Source organism: Thunnus albacares, chromosome 20 (assembly GCF_914725855.1).
Source record: "Thunnus albacares chromosome 20, fThuAlb1.1, whole genome shotgun sequence".
In the NCBI taxonomy this organism is placed as follows: domain Eukaryota; kingdom Metazoa; phylum Chordata; class Actinopteri; order Scombriformes; family Scombridae; genus Thunnus; species Thunnus albacares.
In genome coordinates this window covers 25,013,031-25,035,463 of record NC_058125.1, presented here as the reverse complement: position 1 = coordinate 25,035,463, position 22,433 = coordinate 25,013,031, and the positions used below count along the sequence as shown (strand labels likewise).

At 41.6% G+C, this 22,433-nt stretch overlaps 1 protein-coding gene across 1 annotated transcript in view; it reads left to right on the top strand.

The window, feature by feature from the left end:
• The first annotated feature begins 342 nt into the window (after nucleotides 1-342).
• Nucleotides 343-22,433, top strand: part of waplb (WAPL cohesin release factor b) — a 35,242-nt gene continuing 13,151 nt past the window's right edge. The window contains exons 1-10 of the mRNA XM_044337798.1: nucleotides 343-668; nucleotides 2,112-2,608; nucleotides 7,410-8,154; nucleotides 10,178-10,578; nucleotides 13,368-13,492; nucleotides 20,189-20,284; nucleotides 20,462-20,632; nucleotides 21,277-21,413; nucleotides 21,496-21,607; nucleotides 21,819-22,064. Coding sequence (XP_044193733.1) covers nucleotides 2,134-2,608; nucleotides 7,410-8,154; nucleotides 10,178-10,578; nucleotides 13,368-13,492; nucleotides 20,189-20,284; nucleotides 20,462-20,632; nucleotides 21,277-21,413; nucleotides 21,496-21,607; nucleotides 21,819-22,064 — 2,508 coding nt within the window. The 5' untranslated portion in view covers nucleotides 343-668; nucleotides 2,112-2,133. The remainder of the gene's footprint in view (nucleotides 669-2,111; nucleotides 2,609-7,409; nucleotides 8,155-10,177; nucleotides 10,579-13,367; nucleotides 13,493-20,188; nucleotides 20,285-20,461; nucleotides 20,633-21,276; nucleotides 21,414-21,495; nucleotides 21,608-21,818; nucleotides 22,065-22,433) is intronic.

The window sequence follows — 22,433 nt, the reverse complement described above, 5'->3', positions numbered from 1 at the left end:
GTTTAATGGGAGCATCCTGAACGCAGCATTCGTAACGATAAGATTGATTAAACCACAAATGTGAAGGTAGAAATATTACATATTAGAAACTCCGGTTTTACGCTTCAAAATAAAACTTGACGAAAAACCACACTGCCAAAATTCATAAAACCCAGCAAGAAAATGTATCGAAACATGTTTAGATTAAGTGGTTTGTATTAAATCCACATTTTACTGCGGATATTAGCATATCGAAATGCACCATCTTGGTTCAGCTAAAATGTATTTTTTTTATATGTTCAAGTTAACCTTTTATTCTTACAGGATAGATGAAGTAGGTTCCGGTTACGTCCTGCTGTCGGTGGTGAGCTTGACGCAGCGGGGGAGTCCAATTATGGAAGCCTTCGTCGTAACCCGGAGGAGACAATCGAGTGCGATTTAGCTTGAAAATAGGAGCAGATTTCGCTGAATGGGGTTATAAACCACATCTATTATTGACAATCCCGGTCCGCGGTTTTCTCCGTTGTGTTTCTAAACGGCCAATTTACCGCTGTCGGTGTGTTTTCGGCCTTGTTTATACTGTGCAGGGCAGCTTGGATCAGGGAAGCAGGCCCGGGCTCCTGCGCGAGTTTAACGGCTGTTTCGGCTCCGGAGTGTGTTTTGTGCAGCTCAGCCCTTTAGCTCACCAAGTAAGTCGAAATCCTGACACCTTTCAGTGTTAATTTACCAGCAGAAATCGGTCTCTCTGTGTGTTTTTTTTCGTGGTGGCACGATAAAGATGTCAGTTTGCTGTTATTGTTAGCCGTTAGCGTGACGGCTCCTGTCTTCTGTGTTGAGCTTTTTGCTAATGCTAACGGCTAACACTCGAGCTAACGATGACAATAACTTACATAAACGTGTTATATTTATACGTAACTTAAATTTTACGTTTTACGCAGTGACATTGATAAACCGCTTGATTTGTGTCACCTCCACCAGCGTGTTTTAGTTGTGTTTCCATCAATTCTTCGGCTAGCATCCTGTCAGCACTAATAGCAGCATCTTAGCTCCATCAGATTAGCTCATGTTAGCCTTGTTTTGTCAGAGTAACTGGCTGAGGAACTGTTTCGAAAGATGTTAAAACTACTCACACCCATCTACGCTGCTTCTTTAGTAACAATATAATAAAATGTAGATTTAAATAGTGTAAACATTTTATGGGTTTCTTTCGAGCAGAAATCTCTAGAGGCCGATCTTATGTGGACTAATATTTATTAAAGTCAGTAGTAGTAGTTAAAGGGTATATTCACAATTTTTCAAGTGTGTTTTAAAACAACAGTCAGGTGTCCATATGAACAGTGAAAGAGGTTTTCCATGCTGTAATAATGCCTCCTGTTCATACTGGCAATTAAATGATCTCGTTCAAATGTGTTTTCAGTGTAAGTGATGGGGGCCAAAATCCACAGTGTATCCTCACAGTCATTTTGTGCAAAAATGCATTTAAAATTTGACGTGAAGCTTATATGAGGCTTCAGCAGTCTGAGTTAGTCATACCAAGTGGATATCTGACACATTTACAGTCTTTTTAGCATTCAATTTTGTGTTTCCTCGGACAGTGTTTCCCTGTTGAGCTGCAGGTGGAAGTATAGTAACAAAAAGAGGGACTTTGGCACTAAAAAGACTGTAACGTTGAAAGATATCTACTTGATTTGACTCATTTGGACGCTGAAGCTTCACATTAGTTTCAGATAAACTTTTAAATACATTTTATGCACAGAAGGAGGACTGTGGATTTTGTCCTCCATCACTTCCATTATAAGTGCTTTATGAAGGGATCTTCTAATGGTCAGTATGAACAGGAGAATGATTACAGCAAGAAAAACATGTTTCAATGATCATTTGGGCTCCTGACTGTTGTTTTAAGATGGACTTACAAATTGTAAACCTGTCCTTTTAATCATCTGATTTGTTAATATGACACTGCCTGCTGCTGTTCAGCTTATAAATCTAAAAGATATATAGTTCTCTTGCAAAATTCAATACAAAGGTTAATGTGGGGAATCACATTCACATCACAGTCAATCATTTAAATATTTCTTACCCACTCTAAATTTATATAATGTTTCTTCTCCTCCCTCGTCTCCTTGTTTTAGAGAATATGACCCAGATGCAACAATGACATCCAGATTTGGTAAAACCTACAGCCGCAAGGGAGGAGAGGGCACGTCCAAGTTTGACGAAGTTCTGTCCACCAAGAGGGGCACCCTCAGCACCAAATGGGGTGACACCACCTACAAGGCCAAGGTGGGATCCAAGCGCGCCGGCGCTCCCAAGAACGACTCTGTCCTGGAGGTTTACAAGAGGCCCCGTCCGTGCGGCGACGGCTTGGAGGATCCCTTTGGGTTCGACAGCGACGAGGAATCCAAGCCGGTGTCTTCTCGCAGCGGCAGCAAGTCGTCTCCCGCCAAACCGTCCTCAGCAGAACCTCCCCAAGCGGAAAGGCCAGGTGTCTCTCTGGACACGGGGAGCAGGTCCAGTCTCCACGCCATGGCGTCTGCTCAAGGAGTGCCGTGGCTGGGCGGTGACAGGAACCAGTCCAGGATCGTGGAGGACACAGCCCAGTTCTTCAACAGCAGCAGTGCTAGCATAGGTAACACAGAGTTTGAAACCTTTTAAGTTTGGATTGATCAGCAAGTAGAAACTGCATCTATTTTGATTGTTTAGTATAAAATGTCAAAATAATGCTGTTCACTGTAGATTTATATTAAAAAAAATGGTGAGGTTGAAGTCATTACGACAGCTGTTGTAGTTTTGTAAAGCAGCTTGCTTCCTGTTTTTAAATAGGAACTCTATATTAATTTAAAACATTAGAATGAAACATGAAATATTCTTACGGTGCGGTGACTCTGCACAAGCTGAAATATGATGTTGTCTTCCTCTGTTTGTTTTTGAATATCTTTTGATAAGCTGGCTGAACAGACGCCAACTCTGAAAGGCTCCTCTAAGTTATCCATCAACATATAACCACATCTGGGCAGGACGATCGCGTCATGAGTCCTGCTTTTCATTCGAAAGGAACTAAAAACAAATGTAGATGGACTGATACAAAGGCTTCAGTCCTGCTGCATCCGGAGGCTTGTCTTCACCACACACATTTTCTTTTTTTTATTCAAAACCAAACTCCTACAGAGAAATAAAGCATTGTAAATCTTCTGAGGGATTTCAATGGATCACCAGTGCTTTACTCTCCTCTGGGTTTCCGTGCGTCTGTAGTGAGGGTCACCAGAGCAGGCGTCCTAACATACTGCTCAACTCTGAACACGACACTCGCAGTGCTGTGTTTCTCTGCTGTTTTGTATGAGATCAGTAATCATTTAAAGCTTCAAGAACAGTTGTTACCTGCTTATTGTTTCCATAAGTGCTTTAGTTTTAGATTTCCTTTTTCGACCGAGCAGCATCGGGAGAAATTTGGTTTCCCCCCGTTTCTCTGCTCACAGCCGGTCGCTGTCAGTGTCGTCGCTTTCAGCTTGACTTGTCCTCAGCTTTCCGTGACCGCTGCTGGCCACCTGCCAGAGACGCGAGCCACTCCAACTGACTCCCAACAACAAGCTGTGCCTCAGTGAGCACTCCGGCTTAGAGTGACGTTTTCACAGTGTTGGGACACTGAGCCAAGTTGAAGGGAAGCCAGCGCGACACCAACGTTCAACTGAAACACTGTGTTATTTGCTTACTAAGGCCAGGCAATATTGACTCAGTAAATATGACAATCCTCGACCAAATAACTCTTCGATAAAACGTCCCACTGCCGCAGAGCCGACTGTTGCTACTTTCAGATTGATATTCAAGAAGATTTTTAGAAACGCGTCCTTTTACTCAGCTAGAACAGAAAATAAAATTAGATTCAACCTGAGAAAAATCTACATTAAAGGGGACCTATCATGCTTTTTGTGGTTCTCTGTTATTTATATACTGTCATGATGTCGGATTCCAGTTCCAAAACTTGAGTTAAACGTATGTAGAAATGCTCCCTGCCAGGCAAAAGCAAGGGCTTCAACCTGCTGTGAATGCTTAGTGCGTAGTGTGTTTTTTTTTTCTACCTTGCTGACACGCTGACGTCAGATTGTCGGGCGTGCCTGTAAACAGCCTTGGTTGCTAAGGTTGTTGCTAAGGTTTTCCATGCGTTATTTGTGTTGTTCACTCGCTTATTTCGAGTCGGCTGTGACGCAGCTTCCTGAAGCTGACCAATCAGAACAGAGTGGGCTCATCAGGAGGCGGGGCCTTAAAGAGACAGGAACTAAAACGACCCGTTTCAGACAGAGGCTGAACTGAGGAGCTGCATAAAGAGCCAGTAGAAGATAAATAAGGAGTGTTTTGAATCATGCAAAGCTACTCTAGTGGAGAGCCAGAATAAAAATATAGATCATAATCGGTCCCCTTTAAGCTATCGCGTTCTATATTATTATATTACCCAGCTGCTCTACATACAGCTACATTCTTGAATTGTGTGATGCAGCAGTGGCTGAGATACATAAAGCTGCTATCTCAGCCTTTTCTCTCTGATCCTTGTCTTTGTATTTATTTCTTTATTTTCTATCTGATCTCTAATCAAGTCCACAGAATGTACAAATATAATTAAGAGCAGTGATTTTATTGAGCAATGAGTTCATATCACGCTTCATTTACAATTAATTTTACATTGTATGCTTGCTTTGTTTTGATAAATCAGAATTTGTGTTTCAGAATCCAACATCTTACATGATGTTTTGAAGTTAAATTAGAACAAAACCGATTTTTCACACCATAATCTGCATGAAGGAAAATCCTGAGAAAATCAGAGATTGAGGCCAATCCAGTCCGGCCATTTTTTGTGATCGGCCAAAGCCAGATCTATTTCTGATCCTCAGTCTGTTTACTCCGGATACGCTAGCTGTCAGAATCACCTCATTGTCCTACTTTAAAAACACTGTAACCATTTCCTCATGCAGTGCTGAGAGCGAGAGAGAGAACACACAGAGCAACACAAAGCAAACCAGCCAGTTTAGTTAATGATATGATGGCAGAGCCACGCTGGTTTAAACCAGCCACAGTCACTTTGCTTTGATTTCAGTGACATTTCTCAGGTGGAGCACGACTCTTAAAGCACCGCTGCTGATTCTAAACTGCTTCAGTGTTTATTTCCTGATGGGTATGAAGAGAGGCTGTCCAAATCCTGCACACAAACTTCTTGATCACAGTTACAGACTGGCACTCTGATCTAAATGCAGGAGGAAACCATTACAAACTGTATTAAAATGGTTTCCCACTGTGGTTGTTGGGGGGGCTGACAGAGTGGGTGGTGGATGTTTTACAACGGTCTGTCCTGCTGTCTGTGGCCGTTTTTGGGAATATATTTTAGGATTAGACTAATTCTCAAAGGGGTGCTCCAGTGTGGAAGCTCATCAGTCCAGGACTAAACCATCATTCCCCCCCCCACCACCCACTGCAGCCAAAGTGTGTCGCCATCTTCTCTGGATGTGAGAGTCAGCTGAAAGCCTGACATTCAGTACGGTGGTCGATAAGGATCGATCAGCTTAGACGTTGCAAGTTTCTAACAGAGCTTATTTTCTAAAAAGCTCAATTGGACCCAAAACCAGAGACAAGATGATAATAATCTGATTAGAGAAAGATCAAAGTGCAAGATATGCAGTTAATGTACAGTAGCTGTGATATGTCGATCCAGGGAGTGAATATGATAAATATGAATATACCTGAAGATTAAGGCTGCACCTAACAATTATTTTCATCATCTATTAATCTGTCAATTGATTTCTCGATTAATCTCTGAGTTGTTTGGTCCATAAAATGTCAGAAAATGGTAAAAAAATATCAAAACTATATTAATACTGTTTCCCAAAGCTAAAGATGCAACAAAGAATGTGTTGTTTTGTCCCGACCAATCAGAGAAAACTTAACATTTTTCCCTTTTTTAAAATGGCTCAAAACAATTAATCGATTATCAAAATAGTTGGCGATTTAATTTAATAGTTGACAACTAAAAGATGAATGGACTAATCCTTGCAGCCTGGTAGAAAAGAACTACAGTCACAAACAGTTTTTCTTATCAGCAGCCCATGGAAGAGGGCGAAGTAGTGAAAACGTCCTACTTTGCAGATTTGTTGCACTTCTACCCCACAACAAAGCCTTCAGAGGAAAAAAAACCACATCTCTTGTGTAGAAAAGATACAGATATACCTTGATGTTACATTGTGATGCAACTTCCTGTCATCGCTCTGGGTAACGAGTCCGGTGTTGTCCCTGGTTTTTGTTTCCTGTGAAGGCAGAAATGGCCACAGGGGTTGCTAAGAACCAGAGTGCTGCTGTGTGTTGTCCTGGCCAGTGACCCGCTTTTTTGATTTTCTTAACGAATTACACCAACTGGAAAAAAAGCGTTTGATATGAAGCTTGGTAGCAGTTCCAGCTGTGTGTGTGTGTGACCTGTATTCAGTGAGTAAAGGTGATTTCTGAAATGGTGCAAACATTATGTTCAGCATCTTCCTGTGTTAACCATAAGCCACATCGGGGGCACACTGGGTATTTTTCAGGTTGCAGGTTGCTACTCCACTGTTCAGCAGTTATCTATTTGGCTTTTTTTTTTTCTTTTTTTTTTAAAGAGAACAATTTGGAAAACGTCGGGCAGATTTGTTTCAGTTTTCAGTTCAGGTTTGTCTCAGTAAACACATACAATAATACTAATAAAATACAGTGTGTTGTATGACGGTTCTGCATGTTAACCTGATGTCTTTTTCCCTCTTTATTGCTAAATTGTCCACCTTTTGTTCAGATCGGTTCCCAACACAGTAAGAAGAAAACAGTATCAGAGGATCATTTATTGTTTATGTGCTGAAACGATTAATGTAGACGATCAACAAATATTCTCTGATTCCAGCTTCTCAAATGCCACAATTTACTGTTTTTTCCCCCTCAATTTTATTATTTTTATCATTTTATCATCTTTGGGTTTTTGACAGTTGGTCGGACAAAACAAGACATTTTGATGAAGTCAAATTGAGCTTTGGAAACTTGTTGATGTGTGTTTTCCCTCCGTTTTCTGACATTTGTTTAGGCCGAGCAGTTAATTAAAAAAAAAAAAAAAAATCTACATAGTCCATATTGTGTTTGTGATCCTGTGGGTTTGTACTGAAATCCCTCTTGAAGTCGTAAATTCCATTTTAATGTCTTATTTTTATTATTGTTGTTTTAGAGCTCAGTAATTATAGTTGTGATGTTTGTTTTTCTGAGACAAATCTGACTAGTTGTACACACATTCATGTTTTTCATACTAATTAACAAGAACTGACGTCTTAAAAGTATAAAGTTAATAAAAAGACACACTTTTGCTACCAGTTTACTATTTTCAAGTATTTGTCAGTTTTGATTCTGAGTCTGTTTTCCTTTTTTGTTTTTTTTACCAGGGAAGCCTCAGCAGAGTTCCTCATCGTCGGAGAACCAGCACAGCTACTCGTGGTACCAAAACGCCTCTGAGAGTGACAGGATGCCCCTGGCCCAGACCACCACCCTGAAGACGGGTTCCAAGGCTGAGTCCACCTATGACAACTGGGATGCTATCATGGGTCTCCGTCCACCCTCGCCCAGCCAGGAACCTCGTAACCCGGCCCCCACGCTCTCGTGGGCTACAGCGGGCGTCGCTGCAGGCAGCTGTGACCTGGCGCAGAACCGACATCAGAAGCCCCCCTCTCCTCCACGGCTCCAGAGCCCCAGCGAGAGCGAGGACCTAGGGGGTGACTCGGACTTCCTTGTTGAGACGTCAGACTACTCCCAGACCTCCTCCTCCACTTCCTCCTCGTCGCTTGTAAGAAACACTAACTGTCGGACGTACAGGAGGCCAAACAAAGGCAAGGCCTCGGACTCCAGCGCCTTTGCCAGCACCGTTTTTGGTGCAGATCTTCCCAAATCCACGTCTGACGGCAGTAATAAGACGACAGGCGGTGGAGGGGGACGGGGCAGGACGAGAGACTACACAGTGCTTCACCCCTCTTCCGTGTCGATGTGTAACGTCACCATCCAGGACCGAGGGGTGGAGGAGTTTAGCAGCGATGCGGCGCCCTCTAGTGGTAGCAGTAGTGCCGGTTCGGGCAGTACGACAGAGCTAGGAGAGGCGGGATGGCAGCGGAAGAAGACGGAACAACAGAACACGAGGTAGATCAACACAGCTGGCAGGGTTGACCCTTTCTGAAATGTTTCAGGTTAGGGTTGGACCGATGTACAAACAAAATGTCAAACCGGTTTGATATTAAGCCAAATACCGGACTGGTAATACTGAATATCACCACAAGGTGTCACTCGTGACTCAGCCGCTCCTGAGTGGAACATAATGAGAGTCCATGAATGAGAGTGTGACACGTTGTGTTTTTATTTCTCACAACAACCATTCAAGTTGACTTTTCTTCTTGCGTAAGGGTGCTTTGTGTAGCCGCCATGTTTCCGGTTTAACAGCTAGAAAACAATGCGGATACACACAGCTATGCTATTCAAACAATGCTAGCCATGCATGCTATCTAGCTGCTAGCCACCATGCAGGCTTTGTATCCAGGGTTGTTTTCAAAACACAAGCTGCTCTCAGGCTGCTGGAAGCTGTAAGCAGCCCAGCCGGGTTTATTTGGGTCATCGGTGAGATGCTCTGTTAGCCCGAGTCAGCTTACCTCCTCCAGATTGGCCCCGTCAGTGTCAGAGCCTCTGTGTGAGACAAGTTTCATTATGACAAATGCTGGTTTAGTCAGTTTGCATAAAATCAAACAGGTTTCAGCTCGTACATCGGACCACACTGGCGAAAGCGGAAACTGGCCCAGGAAGTGAGACAGTGTGCAGCAGTTTTTCACTTTTATTTTGTTGAATGAAAGTAATTTGAACATTGATCATGACCTGAAACATGTACCAACATTAAGGCTTTAATTTGTCCATTATTTTTAATAATTCAAATTTGATTTCATTATTTTTTTTTTTACTGAGCTTGATTTTAGCTAGTTATTGTTTAGTTTCTGGTTATCTAATTAGCTTTTCAGTGTGGTTTTAGGGATGTCAGTATGTTGGTCTGTAGTCAGTTGGTCGGTCAGTCCATCAGTTTGGTCTAGACTGAAATATCTCAACAAATATTGCTTGAATTGCTGTGAAAGTTTGTACTGACATCCACAATCCTCAGATGATGAGTCCTAATGACTTTGGTGATCCTTTGACTTTTCAGCCATCAGCACCAGCAGGTCAAAGCTTTAACTTCCACTGAAATATTTCAACTTTTACAAGATGGATTGGCACAAACATTTGTACATAATTTCATATTATGAGACACTCTCATTTCATTTCAGCACTATCATTGTGAGCACGTTAGCATTTAAAACTCAAAACACTGCAAGTACAACCGTGAGCACCTCACAGGTGCAGTTAGCACCTTTTTACTATTGTCGTAACCCCTTAAAAAGCTTGATTCAAACCCACAAGATCTCATTTTAAATTCTAGCAGAGATCCCAGAGTGTCCAAAAACATCAAATATGTCTGGCTGAAATTTGGGAAAATGTGTCTGAAATGATGCGCAGAACATGTAGAATATTTACATTTGATGCAGCCATAAAACACAGGAGACACATGATGTTTTCACTCAGTGTAAACATCATGTAGCTGCAGTGAAGAGAGATGAGTACATACTCTATATTCAGTATTGTCAGACAGTGTGGAATCAGATTTAATCAACTTTAAAGCTACTTGATAGGAAACAAAATAGAAAGCTGTATATCAAGTAGTTAAATTTTATCGTAGAGGTTTGATAAAAACCAGATCAGTGAAGCAAATGCTTTGAACATTTGCAGATATGAGTTTTCTCACAGATACAGATTATCATTTTGTGAAAATCCATTTTTGGAGTTTTTCATTTCACACATTTCCTTTTGACATATTTTCATCTCTCAGCACGACGTTCAGGTTAAAACATTGTTTCATTTCAGTGTTCAAACCTCCATACACGTTCATATATTTGGCCTTTTGTGTTTTTTCATCACCTGGGATGAAATTTATAGATTAGTCTCTTCAACAGGGAAGAATCTCGTGTAAACATTAATTCAAATTTGTCAGGTTCGTTAATGCTGAACACATTTGAAAACTAAAAAAATGCACTTGACGAGCTTAGACATCAACCTGATTGCATGATTTTTGTCTCTGTCGTCTCCGCAGGTTCAGGCAGACCCAGCCCAAATCAAAGAAGGACAGTAAGCTGGACCTGTTCGGTTTCGAAGACGCAGACACCCGTCAGGAGGAGAACAGCTCCGACAACGCGGACGGCGGCTCCAGTTACAAGATCAAATACTTCGGCTTCGACGACATGAGCGACAGCGACGGCGCCGACGATGACGGCGACGGCTCTAAAGACAGGAGGAAGACCAAGAAGGCCGCCGTCGCCGCCAAGGCGATCCCGGCGGCGATGACCGTGGAAGAAACACCGACCGACGACTCACCGGATCCCATGGAGAGGTTCGAGAGTTTCGAGAGGCTGGAGAGGCTCGAGAGTCGAGAAAGACCGACAGCCAAGCAGAACAAGAAGAACTCTGAGAGGCAGGATAACAGGATAAGAACAGGTTAACACACACACACACACACACACACACACACACACACACACACACTTTCTATAATATAATAATACAACCTAAAGAACAAAGAAGGTTTTAGGGACACTCTGATTACTCATGAATAAAAACCCATTTCACCATGTATGTCTGCTATAGAGGGGAGAGACGTTCCGACGAAGATACCCGACGGCTGATTGGTTAGGTTTAGGCGCAAGAGTGACATGGTTAGGATAAAAAGATCAGGGTCAGAGCCAATCAGAGGCAGAGTCGTGGCGGGGCTTTACAGAAGGCGTACTGGATAAACATGCATGACAAGAGCATTTAGTCTCTCCCCTGCTGTAGCACACATCTTGTCTTAATGACAGCAGTATAATAGAAACTATAATCACATTTAATTATCTCTTAGAATGAAAATCAAAAAGGCTCATGTCTCTCTCACAACATCCCGTTTGCTCATTTTAAAGATATCCCCCCCCCCCGTCAGTCAGCTCAGGTGAGTTTGGCAACTGAAGGAATTTTGAGTTTGTGTTAAACTGCTCATGGTGTAGTCAATTAAATGATAAAGACTGTCATTAACTGAAATCATGTTAGCTCCTGAGGGGGCTCATGTTACTCTATGACAGTCACTGTCAGGCTTTCTGGTCAGCAGTGGAAGTTTCTGTCAGTGAATGATAAAAAGCACAACACACACTCAGCCGAGAGGAACATGACTAGAACATACAGGTCCAGTGTTAGGGTTTTTTTTTTTTTTATTAGCAAAGAACAATGTAGAAAACATTCAACTAGCTTCCCATATTAGCTGACCACGTAGTGTTGCTTTTACTGGTTCAAATGACAAACATCACTGGCAGCAGATTGTATCAACTGCCTGACGCTGATTCTGTTACTGTTGGTGTTGGTTAATGTGTATTTTGAAACGTCTCTCTGTAACACCGTTCTATAAACCTGAGTTGTTCTTATAGTTCAACATGAGCAGCAGAGTGATGACTTTTCTCTGGAGGAGAATCTAGCTGAGTCACATCAGATTTCAGGCGAATCTCCAAATTAAACTTTTATGCGTATCATTTTAATATTTTGATAGTAGTGCAGAGGGATCTTCTATATTTACAGAAAGTAGGTCATAAAAGATAAGAAGTAAAAGTCCGACTAAGCTGTTCTTTCAGTGTTAGATACAGATTAAACATTTCATTTTCAGTTTGTAGCTACTCAGAGCTGCAATGTTTTTACACGGCCAAGTTTTAGTTATTTATAAATGGAGCTTCTTATGAATATAGAAACCTAATTAGACATGATGGGGGATTCAAAAGGATTCAGATTCTCTGAGATAATCTCGAACCACGACCAGAGGTTCAATCCTGATCTTGAGATGGTTGGTTTAGGATGCTGGACACCAGAGTCTGACAGGGTTTTGTGTAAAAGGTTACTAGTATGAGGCCTCATATCAGAGGAAGCTGGAGGTCATCTTCTGTTTGTGCTGTTTATGTGTACGCAAGCACCCAACACCCACACCAACAGGAATATACACCGCTCTGTTTTTACCCCCATACCAGGGTACGCTATGTACCCGTCGTCCCACACACACGCTCATACTCTCACACTCACACACACACACAGAGCACGGTGTCCCGACAACACTAACAAACACTATCTCCTTCCTTATCTCCTCTCAGCTTGTCCTCAACAGCCAATCAGTGTGTGAAGGGACAGCGAGTGGTGTTTATCTGGTCTAAACGAGACCACCGAATATAAACTGAAAACGCTGACAAATACAAGATGACCTTTTATTTAACCAGGAAAAAGCCTCACTGGAAGATAGATAGGCAACAACCATGACAAACAGACAAAAAAAAGACAACTTAAGACTCCTTAAAACAACTAAATAACTGTCTAGATCCCAAAATAAAGACACAAACAAATCAATTTCATACCATTTCCATTTAAAATTCACAAAGTGTCTGCATTCAGGATCTAATCGATACTTAATGTTTTGTTTTTATTATTTACAACCACATCCCTTCCTTAATATTAGATACAACACCTCCAGATAAAACAGAACAGTTGAGCAGGTAATAATGATAATAACTTTATTTGTGCCTTTTGATGCAATGATGTGGCCCAAAGTGCTTTACAAACACAGTTAAAACCAATGTTAGGCTGAAAATGTTGACAAAGTTCAATTACCCAAATTATTGGCCAGATTAAAAAGATAGATCTTTAATTTCTTTTTAAGAATAGCAAGTAGGGCTGCAACTAACAATCATTTTCATTATAGTTTAACCTGGCTGTTCTTTTCTCGATTAATCAATTAATCATTTTGTGATTAATTGGTAAAAAAATGGTAAAAAAACATTCATTTTACTGTCTCTGTATGACCCCGAAAAGCTTCATAACATCACATTTGAGAAGCTGCAATCAGCAAATATTTTGCATTTTTTTTTGGAAAAAAGACTAAAATTATTATTCGATTATCAAAATAGTTGCTGATAAATTTTCTGTCAGTCAAACAATCAATTTATCAATCAAGCAGCTCTAACAGCGAAGGAGTTTCCTGTCGTAAGATCCAGGGGGAAGGTGTTCCACAGTGTGCATAAACTAATACTGCAATGGAGCAGAAATGAGAAGGATATCAGTTTAGGAGAGAAAGACAACTGCTCTATAAAATATAATAGATATATGTCAGTGATGCCCAAACAGCAGTTCTTCTACTGTTATTCCAAAGTAAATGAGACCAGTAATCCCAGTGTACTAAAGATTTTCATTCAGCTTGATTGACTGTCTGACTGGTTTGTCCACAGACGTCCTGGACTTCTCGGAGGAAGGTCTCAGGGTGGTAGCCGGGGCTCCCAGGAGGCCGCCTCAGGGCAAACCGGCCGAGAAGAACCCCGATTCCTTCCGGAGGATCTTCAGCGCACACAAGAAGGTTAGACACGACGTCCACATTCACACACACACACACACACACACACACACACACATCGCAGCCGGGTCACATGACGGCTGGCTGGTGTTCGCTGCATGGATGACTGTTAAGTGTTGGCTAAGAGCTCATGTCACATCCTCTCACTCTGGGGGTGTGAAAGAGCTTTGAAATGTCTCTTTTTAAAAATCCTTGGATATGCTGCGAATGTCTCAGTAGGAAGTGAAAGAAAAAGTAGTGCTGCGAAACACTGACAGACTATCAGATTGTCTTTATTGCCATATTTGACCAGATTAATCTAAGACTGGTGGTATTGGTGGTGTTATTTTTTCTGAAAGAACAAAACCAAGAAATGAACTGCTCTACTAACAAATATTGTGTATGTAGCTTGATATATCTTATTCCTCTGTGCTGTAGACCTCCATTGTTGTCCGAAAACTATTCAAAAACACATCAATGAGCCACACTGCTGCTGCACTGTAGATTAATCCGCCACTGAAAATAGTCCCCAGCAAGAGCACTATTTGCTCCTGTTTGAGTAACGTTTTCTAAAAACTACAGTGACCAGCTATTTTTTTTTTTTTTTTTTAAAACATGCAGTTATGCTTGTGAGCCATTTTTCAAAGCTTCATGTCTTCAGTAGGAACACAGACAGGTTAGAGAAGTCAGAAGTATTACAACACTGATTAACAAAGTGTTCAGTTTTGGTGTTTTTATGAGATTTGTTGCCAAGAAGAAAAATATAGAATAACACCAGACTGATCCTTTAAAACATGCTATACAGTTTTTGATTTTTAAGTACTTTTAGACATTTTTTGAACAGTAAAAAAAACTGAGATGATAATTGTTTAACATTTGTTAAATCTTCACAGTCAGACAGAAAAATAAACCGATTAGATAGAGTCGATTTGCAATTACAACACAATCGCCAACCTTTCATTTCATTTTACAGATGGAAGTAGTAAAGAGTAACTAACACTCGATGACCCCGTTTAACAGATCTCCTCAGCAGTTCCCACACGTTTAGATTTTATTTGTGTTGGTCAACTCTGCCCTGGAGTGTCCTTCACAAACAAACAAAAGTAACCACTAACAAACAACTTAAATTTTACCACCCTTTCAAAAGCACTTCGTAAAACCCCTGTGGTCTAGTTAGTAGATGAAAATGCTCCAAATACAACAACTAAACCGGATAAACATGTAAAACTTGAGCTGAGCCTTCTGACTGAAACATAATAAATCATAGTGAGATCAAATAAACAGAAAAACAGGGAACAATCTCTCAGTACGAGGGCACATCTAGGTCATTATATGCATGTGCACTTGTCAATCGCCAACTGTAAAACATTCCTTCGTTACATTACAGAAGACTTCTACATGTACCTGTGTGTGTGTGTGTGTGTGTATGGGACTGTCCACCTACGCCCTGTATGACTCAGTGCTGAGTGTGTGTGTGCCCGTGTGTGTGTGTGTGTGTGTGGGGGCAGAGCAGAGGAGTTCAGCTCTGGTTTATTCATGGCTGGATGGTGGGGGGGTATATCGAGTCGACTTTGAACATCTCCGAACTGCTTCTCTTTTATTTATCAGCGTGCTAATGGCCTGTCGCTCCCCAGCTCTCAGACTGGGCTCACTGGATATCAGACTATTGATTTCATAAGCGCCGTGGTGGCTTTTTATAGCAGAGAGATCGATGTCTGAAATCCAGACCGACGGATGTGCGAGTCTTAAGTTAACTTTTTTAATAATTATCAGCGTTTCCTACTCTGGGCTATATTTATCTCTCACATGTGAAACCTCACTGCAATTAAAACCTTACATCAGGTGGAAAAACTTAGACCGAGCTGCTGATTTGATTTAGCTCTTCCGCTGTAGAGGTGTTTGTTAATTAGACCTCGGTGCCGACTGTGGAGTCGATCGTAACGAGCTCCGCGAGGCCTCTCTCTTCATCACAGCTGCTTGTTAAACACGTTCTCGTTAGTTTACAGCGTTTTAACTTTGTTGGGAGCAGTGATGTATGATTGCGCTTGTAATTAGAATCATTTCTGAATTGAAATTAGTTTTGTAGATGTAGTAATTCACACATAAATCGCTCCCTCCGGTGTGTATATTAGTCTTCATATCACTTTTTTTTTCTTTTCAAATAGATTTTGCTGCTGGATGAGATGATTATATTTTACAAATAAATGCACTTTGGTTTTTGGAGGGTTTATAGAATCAAATCGGGAACATCTAGAAGGATAATTATAAAGTTTAGGCCAGGCAGTTAACACATTTGAATTTGTATCTTACCTCTTTTTTAAAGCACCTGAATGTTCAACTAACTCATATGTGACCCAATCTATCAGCCAATCACTGTCAGTCAGCATCTGCTGGTGTTCTTCGTGTGGGTTCATTCCAAACTGAGGAAGTTGAGTCATTGTTGTTGCTTAAATATTGAGGAGATTGCATCTGGGTCATGTGGGTGCACTTCACAATACAGAACAAAATGAAACAAAATGTGAATGCTGAGTGTTTTTTACAGAACGACAGAAACACTCTCGTGGAGTCGGTGATGTTGCAGAGCGGAGGTTCAAGTACAGACATGAGATGCGACAGTTTTGTTTTGACCTGTCATCACTTTACTCACGAAATTAACGCCCAATGAGATACGGCTGATATGATCTGCCGCTGGTGAAACAGGAGACGCCGCTACATGAATGTTTTGCACACTTCCAGATCACAGGTCCGATAACATCAGAGCAAAGTTGCGTGTTTTTTGCTGTATTTTTGCTCCGGTTGTCAGCACGCAGTCGCTCTGCACGGTGAAATGCCCGCACTGTTGAGAGAAGTTCAACAACACTCGCAGGCTGAGGTGAACAAAACACATCAGAGTACAGAAAAGAAAGGGTTTGCATTTGATTGAGTTTATTTTAGCTGATACTGATCCATTAAAATACGCCCGTAAAGATCCTCTAGTTAAAGGTTTAATCTATGAATGATAGACAGCGTCATTTCTGCCACAAGATCCACATTTGATGACGTATAAGATACTTTTTATTCAATGATACACCGATCCAACCTCACGCTCTGTTGATTCACATTGTTATACCACTTCAGTTCCTGCCAATACTGCTTCCAGATCAATATCATTTTCCCCAGATCTGCCACTGCGTTGGAATTGTTTTTATGTAAGGTAACATGAGGCCACTGAGTCAGCGGCTTCCCGTGAATGTAACCGATGGTGCAGAAACTGAATTTTTATAATGTCATTGACAAAGAAACTGTGTTCAGTATCTGCACTGATTCTCATTCAGCGTATCAGATCTGTACATCCTTTTAATGGATTCAGATACTTAATATCAGGAGAGTTTGTTGAGTGCTCTCACCTCACTGTTCATCTTACCTTGTGCATACTCCTTTGATTTTTTATTTTTTTTTTTTTCAGCCGAGGCAGATATAACTTTGATAACTAAGTTCTCTCTTTCTCAGCGCCTGCAGGGAACTTCTGAAGTGCTAAAGTATAAAGTTAATTTCCTCTGCGTCTGCCCCTGTTGTGGCCCGGCAGTAAGAGAATTAGCAGACACGTCGCCCATAGGAACATAATGTACTTAATGTACTCTGGTTCTCTGGTTTCATTCCCTGACTCTCGCAATAACTTCCTTCCCTCTCGCTTGAATAATGTGCTCTCCTCTTCGTCTCCATCGCTTCCTCTCAATCACTTCGTATTTACTTTTGACTTCTCTGAATGTTAATATACTTTCTACTGTAGCTCTCTCACTCCATCCACCTTCAGTTAACATATTTGAGAGTTGAGTTCATTATAAAAACAAAAAACCCCCTCGGAAGTGACCGGCCTACGGAGGAGTCGTCAAAACTCTGCCTCGATTACAGTAAACTGTGCGTCGGTGGCGGCGGCGGAGCCCCAGTGCTGTTAGGTTATTCTGCCCGAAGATACTGCCAGATATTAGATGTTACCATAATGACAGCACACAGACGGACTCATCCATATTTAAGAGATGGTGTTGGGTGTGTTTGGGACGAGCAGTTATTACATCCATAACAATGACCCTCTCCAGACTTCCAGTGTCACTGTTTTCCCTGTTGTACCGTTGATTTTTTTGTATTATTTTGTCAGCTCTCAAGGAAAGAGAGGAAGGAAACTTCTTTGTTATTCATCTGTCCATCATGCGAGTATCTCTTGACTTACGCCAGGTTCAGACTACACCATACCAACCTGACAGATGTGAGGCGTCAGGACCAAAAATGGGCGTCGAGTGGGGCAATTAATTGTTAAACCCTGTGTAGTAGAGGACAACCAACCCTGCATCTGGGACGCTCATGATGTCCTGAATATATACTAGAATGTCAGGATTTTTTTTTTTACCTTCTCTCGCTTCATATGACAACTTCCAGCAACAACAACAACTTCTGTGACGTTGACCAGTAGGTGCAGAGAGCGTCTCTTCTGTGCAGAACGACACGAAAGAGGGATGATGTTGTCGTAGCGACTCTGTGAGGTGGAACTGTGGAACAGAGGAAAGGTTCATGGCGCTATGACAACCGGACAGCCAGTATCATACACACTGCTTAGGACGCCATCGTTCGTTTACATTCTTGTTGTTCCTGGAAGTCGGTCTCTGGCCTCTTCTTCTCTACGACATCACGCGGGGTCGTGAAAGACGGGAAGCTACGATTGGTCGGGTGCCAGCGTAGAGTCTGTCGTGTCTCTCGGCCAAGTCGCAAGAAGAATCAATGACTCTACAATCAGAAACATCTTATTGGATGAAAATATCATGTAGTCTGAGCCTGGGATAAGGCTATTTCCTGGATACTGTGCTACCTGACTTTCAGTACTGATACAAAAACAGTATTTTTTGGATGTAAAAAGAGGCTGAACTTCTCAAATGGTGAATGATTTCTGAACACAAGCAGCTGTACCAAAACTAAATAAACTGATGCACCTGAGTAATAGGACTAAAACAGACCTGCCCCGCAATGCCAAAACAGTACTCCTTTTTTTTTCTTCTCTTCTTTTTTTTTTTTTTTTTGTCCAGGGCACACAGCAGGAACACAGCCGCTCTCGCCCACCTTCCCTCTCTCTCTCTCTCTCTCACTCTCTTCTCTCCCATGCTGCTTAGCGGCAGGTGGGCGGGGCGGGTGGGGTAGGTGTCCGTCTGTGTCATTCAGATTACTGTAGGAGGCTTTAATTCGGCTGTGTTGATGTTCCAACACAGCAAAGCTCATCCCCAAACTCCCCTTTTGTCTCTGCTTATTAACCCCCCCCCCCCCCCCTTCCTCCACACCTCCCTCACTACTTCGCTCTACAGCCAACTCTTTTCTTTCTCTCTCTCTCTCTCCTCGTCCTTCCCTCGTTCCCTCTTTTGTTTTTTCATCATGAATGCCCCGGCAACCGCCAACCACAGGTTTGGCAAAAATACACAAAGAGGACAAGAGACGAGCCAAGGATGAAAGCATGAGGGGAGGACGGTGGTGTGGGAGGGTGTATTTATTTGTTTTTAAGTGTGTATCCTGCTGTTTGAGCAGTGCTGGCGGAGGACTCTCACCAGCTTAATGTGCATCTAGTTATCCTGTTTTCCCTTCTTTTCACCTCCTTTTACTTTCTTTTTCTCCTTTTATTCTCGTATTTCTCCTCTTTTTTTTTTTTTTTTTTTTTTTTTTCACATCTGTTTTCATCACCGTCCTGATTTGTCTTTTTATCTTTTAACTCTTCTTGTTCTTGTCAAGTTTATAAGAAAATACTGAACCGAATGAACAAATGAATTTTTGGATGTATTTGAATGTTGACATTATTCACAGGAGGAACACAGGAGCCCTTCAGCATGTGCAATCAAAAACATAAACTTTTTAAAATCTTTTAACGAAATTAAAGTTAAAAAAAATAAAAGGCAACATGCAGAGCTGGAATTATTTGTCAATAAATTGATTAATCAATTGACAAAAAAATGCAACAATTAAGTGCTTTTTTTGTCATTTTTTTAAGCAAAAATTCAAATTTCAAATGTGAACATTTTCTTCTGTTAAACTAAATGTTTTCAGATTTTGGACTGTTGGTCAAACAAACAAGAATTTAAATTGTGATAAGGATTTAAAAAACTTTCTGACATTTTATTGACAAAAACCGATAATGAAAATAATCATTAGATGCGACCCCAGCGACATGTTTTGGGGTCTTATTTCAAAGTGAACAACAATAGCTGTGTGAGACGGTGCGTTAACACTGAAGGATACTGCAACAAGACGTCTTAAATACACATAATAAAAGTACTTCCCAAGGAGCGACATTTCATCTTCAGGTTTGATCGAACTCTTAAATATTTTTAATGAATCCAAATGCTGAATCTCATTCGACGTGTCCTGGGGGAACAAGTTTTTAGTCTTCACATTAGAGAGTAAAAATAAGATGAGTATTAAGAAGCTGCTGGGAAATGAGAGACATGTAATCAGCATAAAAATTGAGTCAAGGATGCTTCACAAAACAACATACATCATTAAAAAGAAGTGAAGAGCTGTTTACATAAATTTAACCCAGTAGAAGGTTTTGATAGCAGACATCAACAAGGTGATTAAACTTTTAAATGACCCACCAGTTTTAACATGTTTTAATGGTTCTGTCTGTCTTAAGACATTTGAACATTCATGCTTCAGAGATGATAATCTGGTTTTTGTGTGTGTGTGTGTGTGTGTGTGTTCATGTTGCAGTCTCCCACCAAAGCCGTGTACAACGCCAGACACTGGACGTTGGACAGCGAGGAGGAGCCTCCTCCGTCTTTCCTCTCACGATCGCAGACAGCTCCTGTAAGCACGCACACACTGGAGATGGCTACTTTAAAAAAAATAAAATGACACGTCCTTTTCTCTTCCATCAAACAATCTCAATATAAAACACAGCTTCAAATGCTTCATGAGCAACATTATATACCTGACACATCCCATTCATATCATTTCCCATCAACCCTCTTCTCTCCCTCCCAGGCGGCGGTCTCAGCAGGAGGGTCGAGTAAGGAGCCCGCCGACACTCAGAAGGACAACGGCGTTTTCAAGGCTCCTCCGCCTCCTCCTAAGGTCACCAAGTGTGTCACCGTCCCTACAGACCCCTACCAGGACACCGTCACCACACTCAAATGCCGCAAAGAGCACAAAGAGGTACACAAATATTTGACACTCACCTTTAAGCTGTATGCCACCACATACTAATGACACCTTGTCATAACTTAAGGAAAAACATATTAAGGCGTCCTGGTGGTTTATTACATGTTATTGCAACATCCCAGGTTCAAATCCAACCAGACCTTTTGTTGCAGTTTGTTGTTCGTCCCCTTGCCCAAATTTCCGGTCACTCTCAACTAACTATTATTAAAACCATGATAACCATTTCCACTAAAGCTGAAACAAATAGTTGATTAATCTTTTAGTTGACTGATGGAAAATTAATCAGCAACTATGTTGATAATGGCCAATTGTTTTAGTCATTTTTCAAGCATAAATGCATAATATTCACTGTTTTTTTTCTGTCATACACTACCAGTCAAAGGTTTGGGTGCAGTTTCTCATTCAAGTGAATGGGAAGGTGACTGGTGCTGTATATGATAGTTAACTGAATATTTTAGGGTTTTGAACTATTGATTAGATGAAACAGGTAATATAAATATGTCACCTTAACCTGTGGGAAATAGTGATGGGCATTTTCTCACTATTTTCTGACAATCGAGAAAATAATTAGCAGATTATTCAGTAATAAAAATAATCGTTAGTTGTGGTCCTAACCCCCACCCTTGTTGTTTTTTCAGTTGTATACAGTCGTCCAGCACGTGAAGCACTTCAACGACGTGGTGGAGTTCGGAGAGAACCAGGAGTTCACTGATGACTTTGAGTATCTGGCTACCGGTCTGAAGAGCGGACAACCTCTCAACACACGCTGCCTTAGGTAAGAACCTGCTGGAAGGAACGAAGCGCCGCTCGCTTGGCGCCGACATGCTTGAACATGTTTGTGTGTTTGTGTCTCCCAGTGTGATCAGCTTGGCTACGCGCTGTGCCATGCCCAGCTTCAGGATGCACCTCAGGGCCAGAGGGAAGGTGGCTCAGGTCTTCAAAACACTCAACGACGCCCCACAACACCCGGTGAGGATCTGACAGTCAGATGGGAGGGGGGCCGTATTCTTACAAACAATATCTATAAATCATAAGCTCATTTAGGAATGACACAACTCTGAGAGCTCGTACGCTAGAATTAAACTAAATAAAATAAGCTTTAAGTAAGTTTTAAGAAAACTTACCTTTTATTTTAATCAATTTATTGACTTTTAATAAATGTATTCTCTCTTCTCTGCAGAACCTGGCTCTGTGTACGGCGTCTCTGATGTACATCCTCAGCAGAGACCGGCTGAACATGGATCTGGACCGTTCCTGTCTGGACCTGATGATCCGGCTGCTGGAGCTGGACCAGGACCAGTCGGGCGGGGCCGTGATAGACTCCACCAGTCAGCTGAGCGCCAGGGAGATCGCCAAGATGAAGGAGAAGATCAGGAAGCTGTGTGACACCGTGCACAACAAGCACCTGGACCTGCAGAACATAACGGTAACGGAAAGTTCATCCTATTTTCAAACCGACGCTGCTGTTTTGGGAATTTGCCGACAGTCGATGTTTTGTGTGAATATTCAAGACGTCAGATCGTTCTAATTTCATTTACTCTGTGTTTTTTTTCTGCTGAACTGCTTTATTATTGGGGTGGAAAAGCTTTGAAACAGCATTTAGACTTTTACTCCTCTCCACTGAAACCTCTTACTAATGATATTCTTTCAGCAGCTCTTCAGTCAGGGTGACTCACTGCCACCCACAGTGAATCCAGATATTTCTAGCAGCTCCACTGGAGCTTTTAGCGATCTTTAACCCCGACAGTGAATATCAGGTTTTGTCCTCGGTCTCAGAATCAAAGTACTTCTCTCT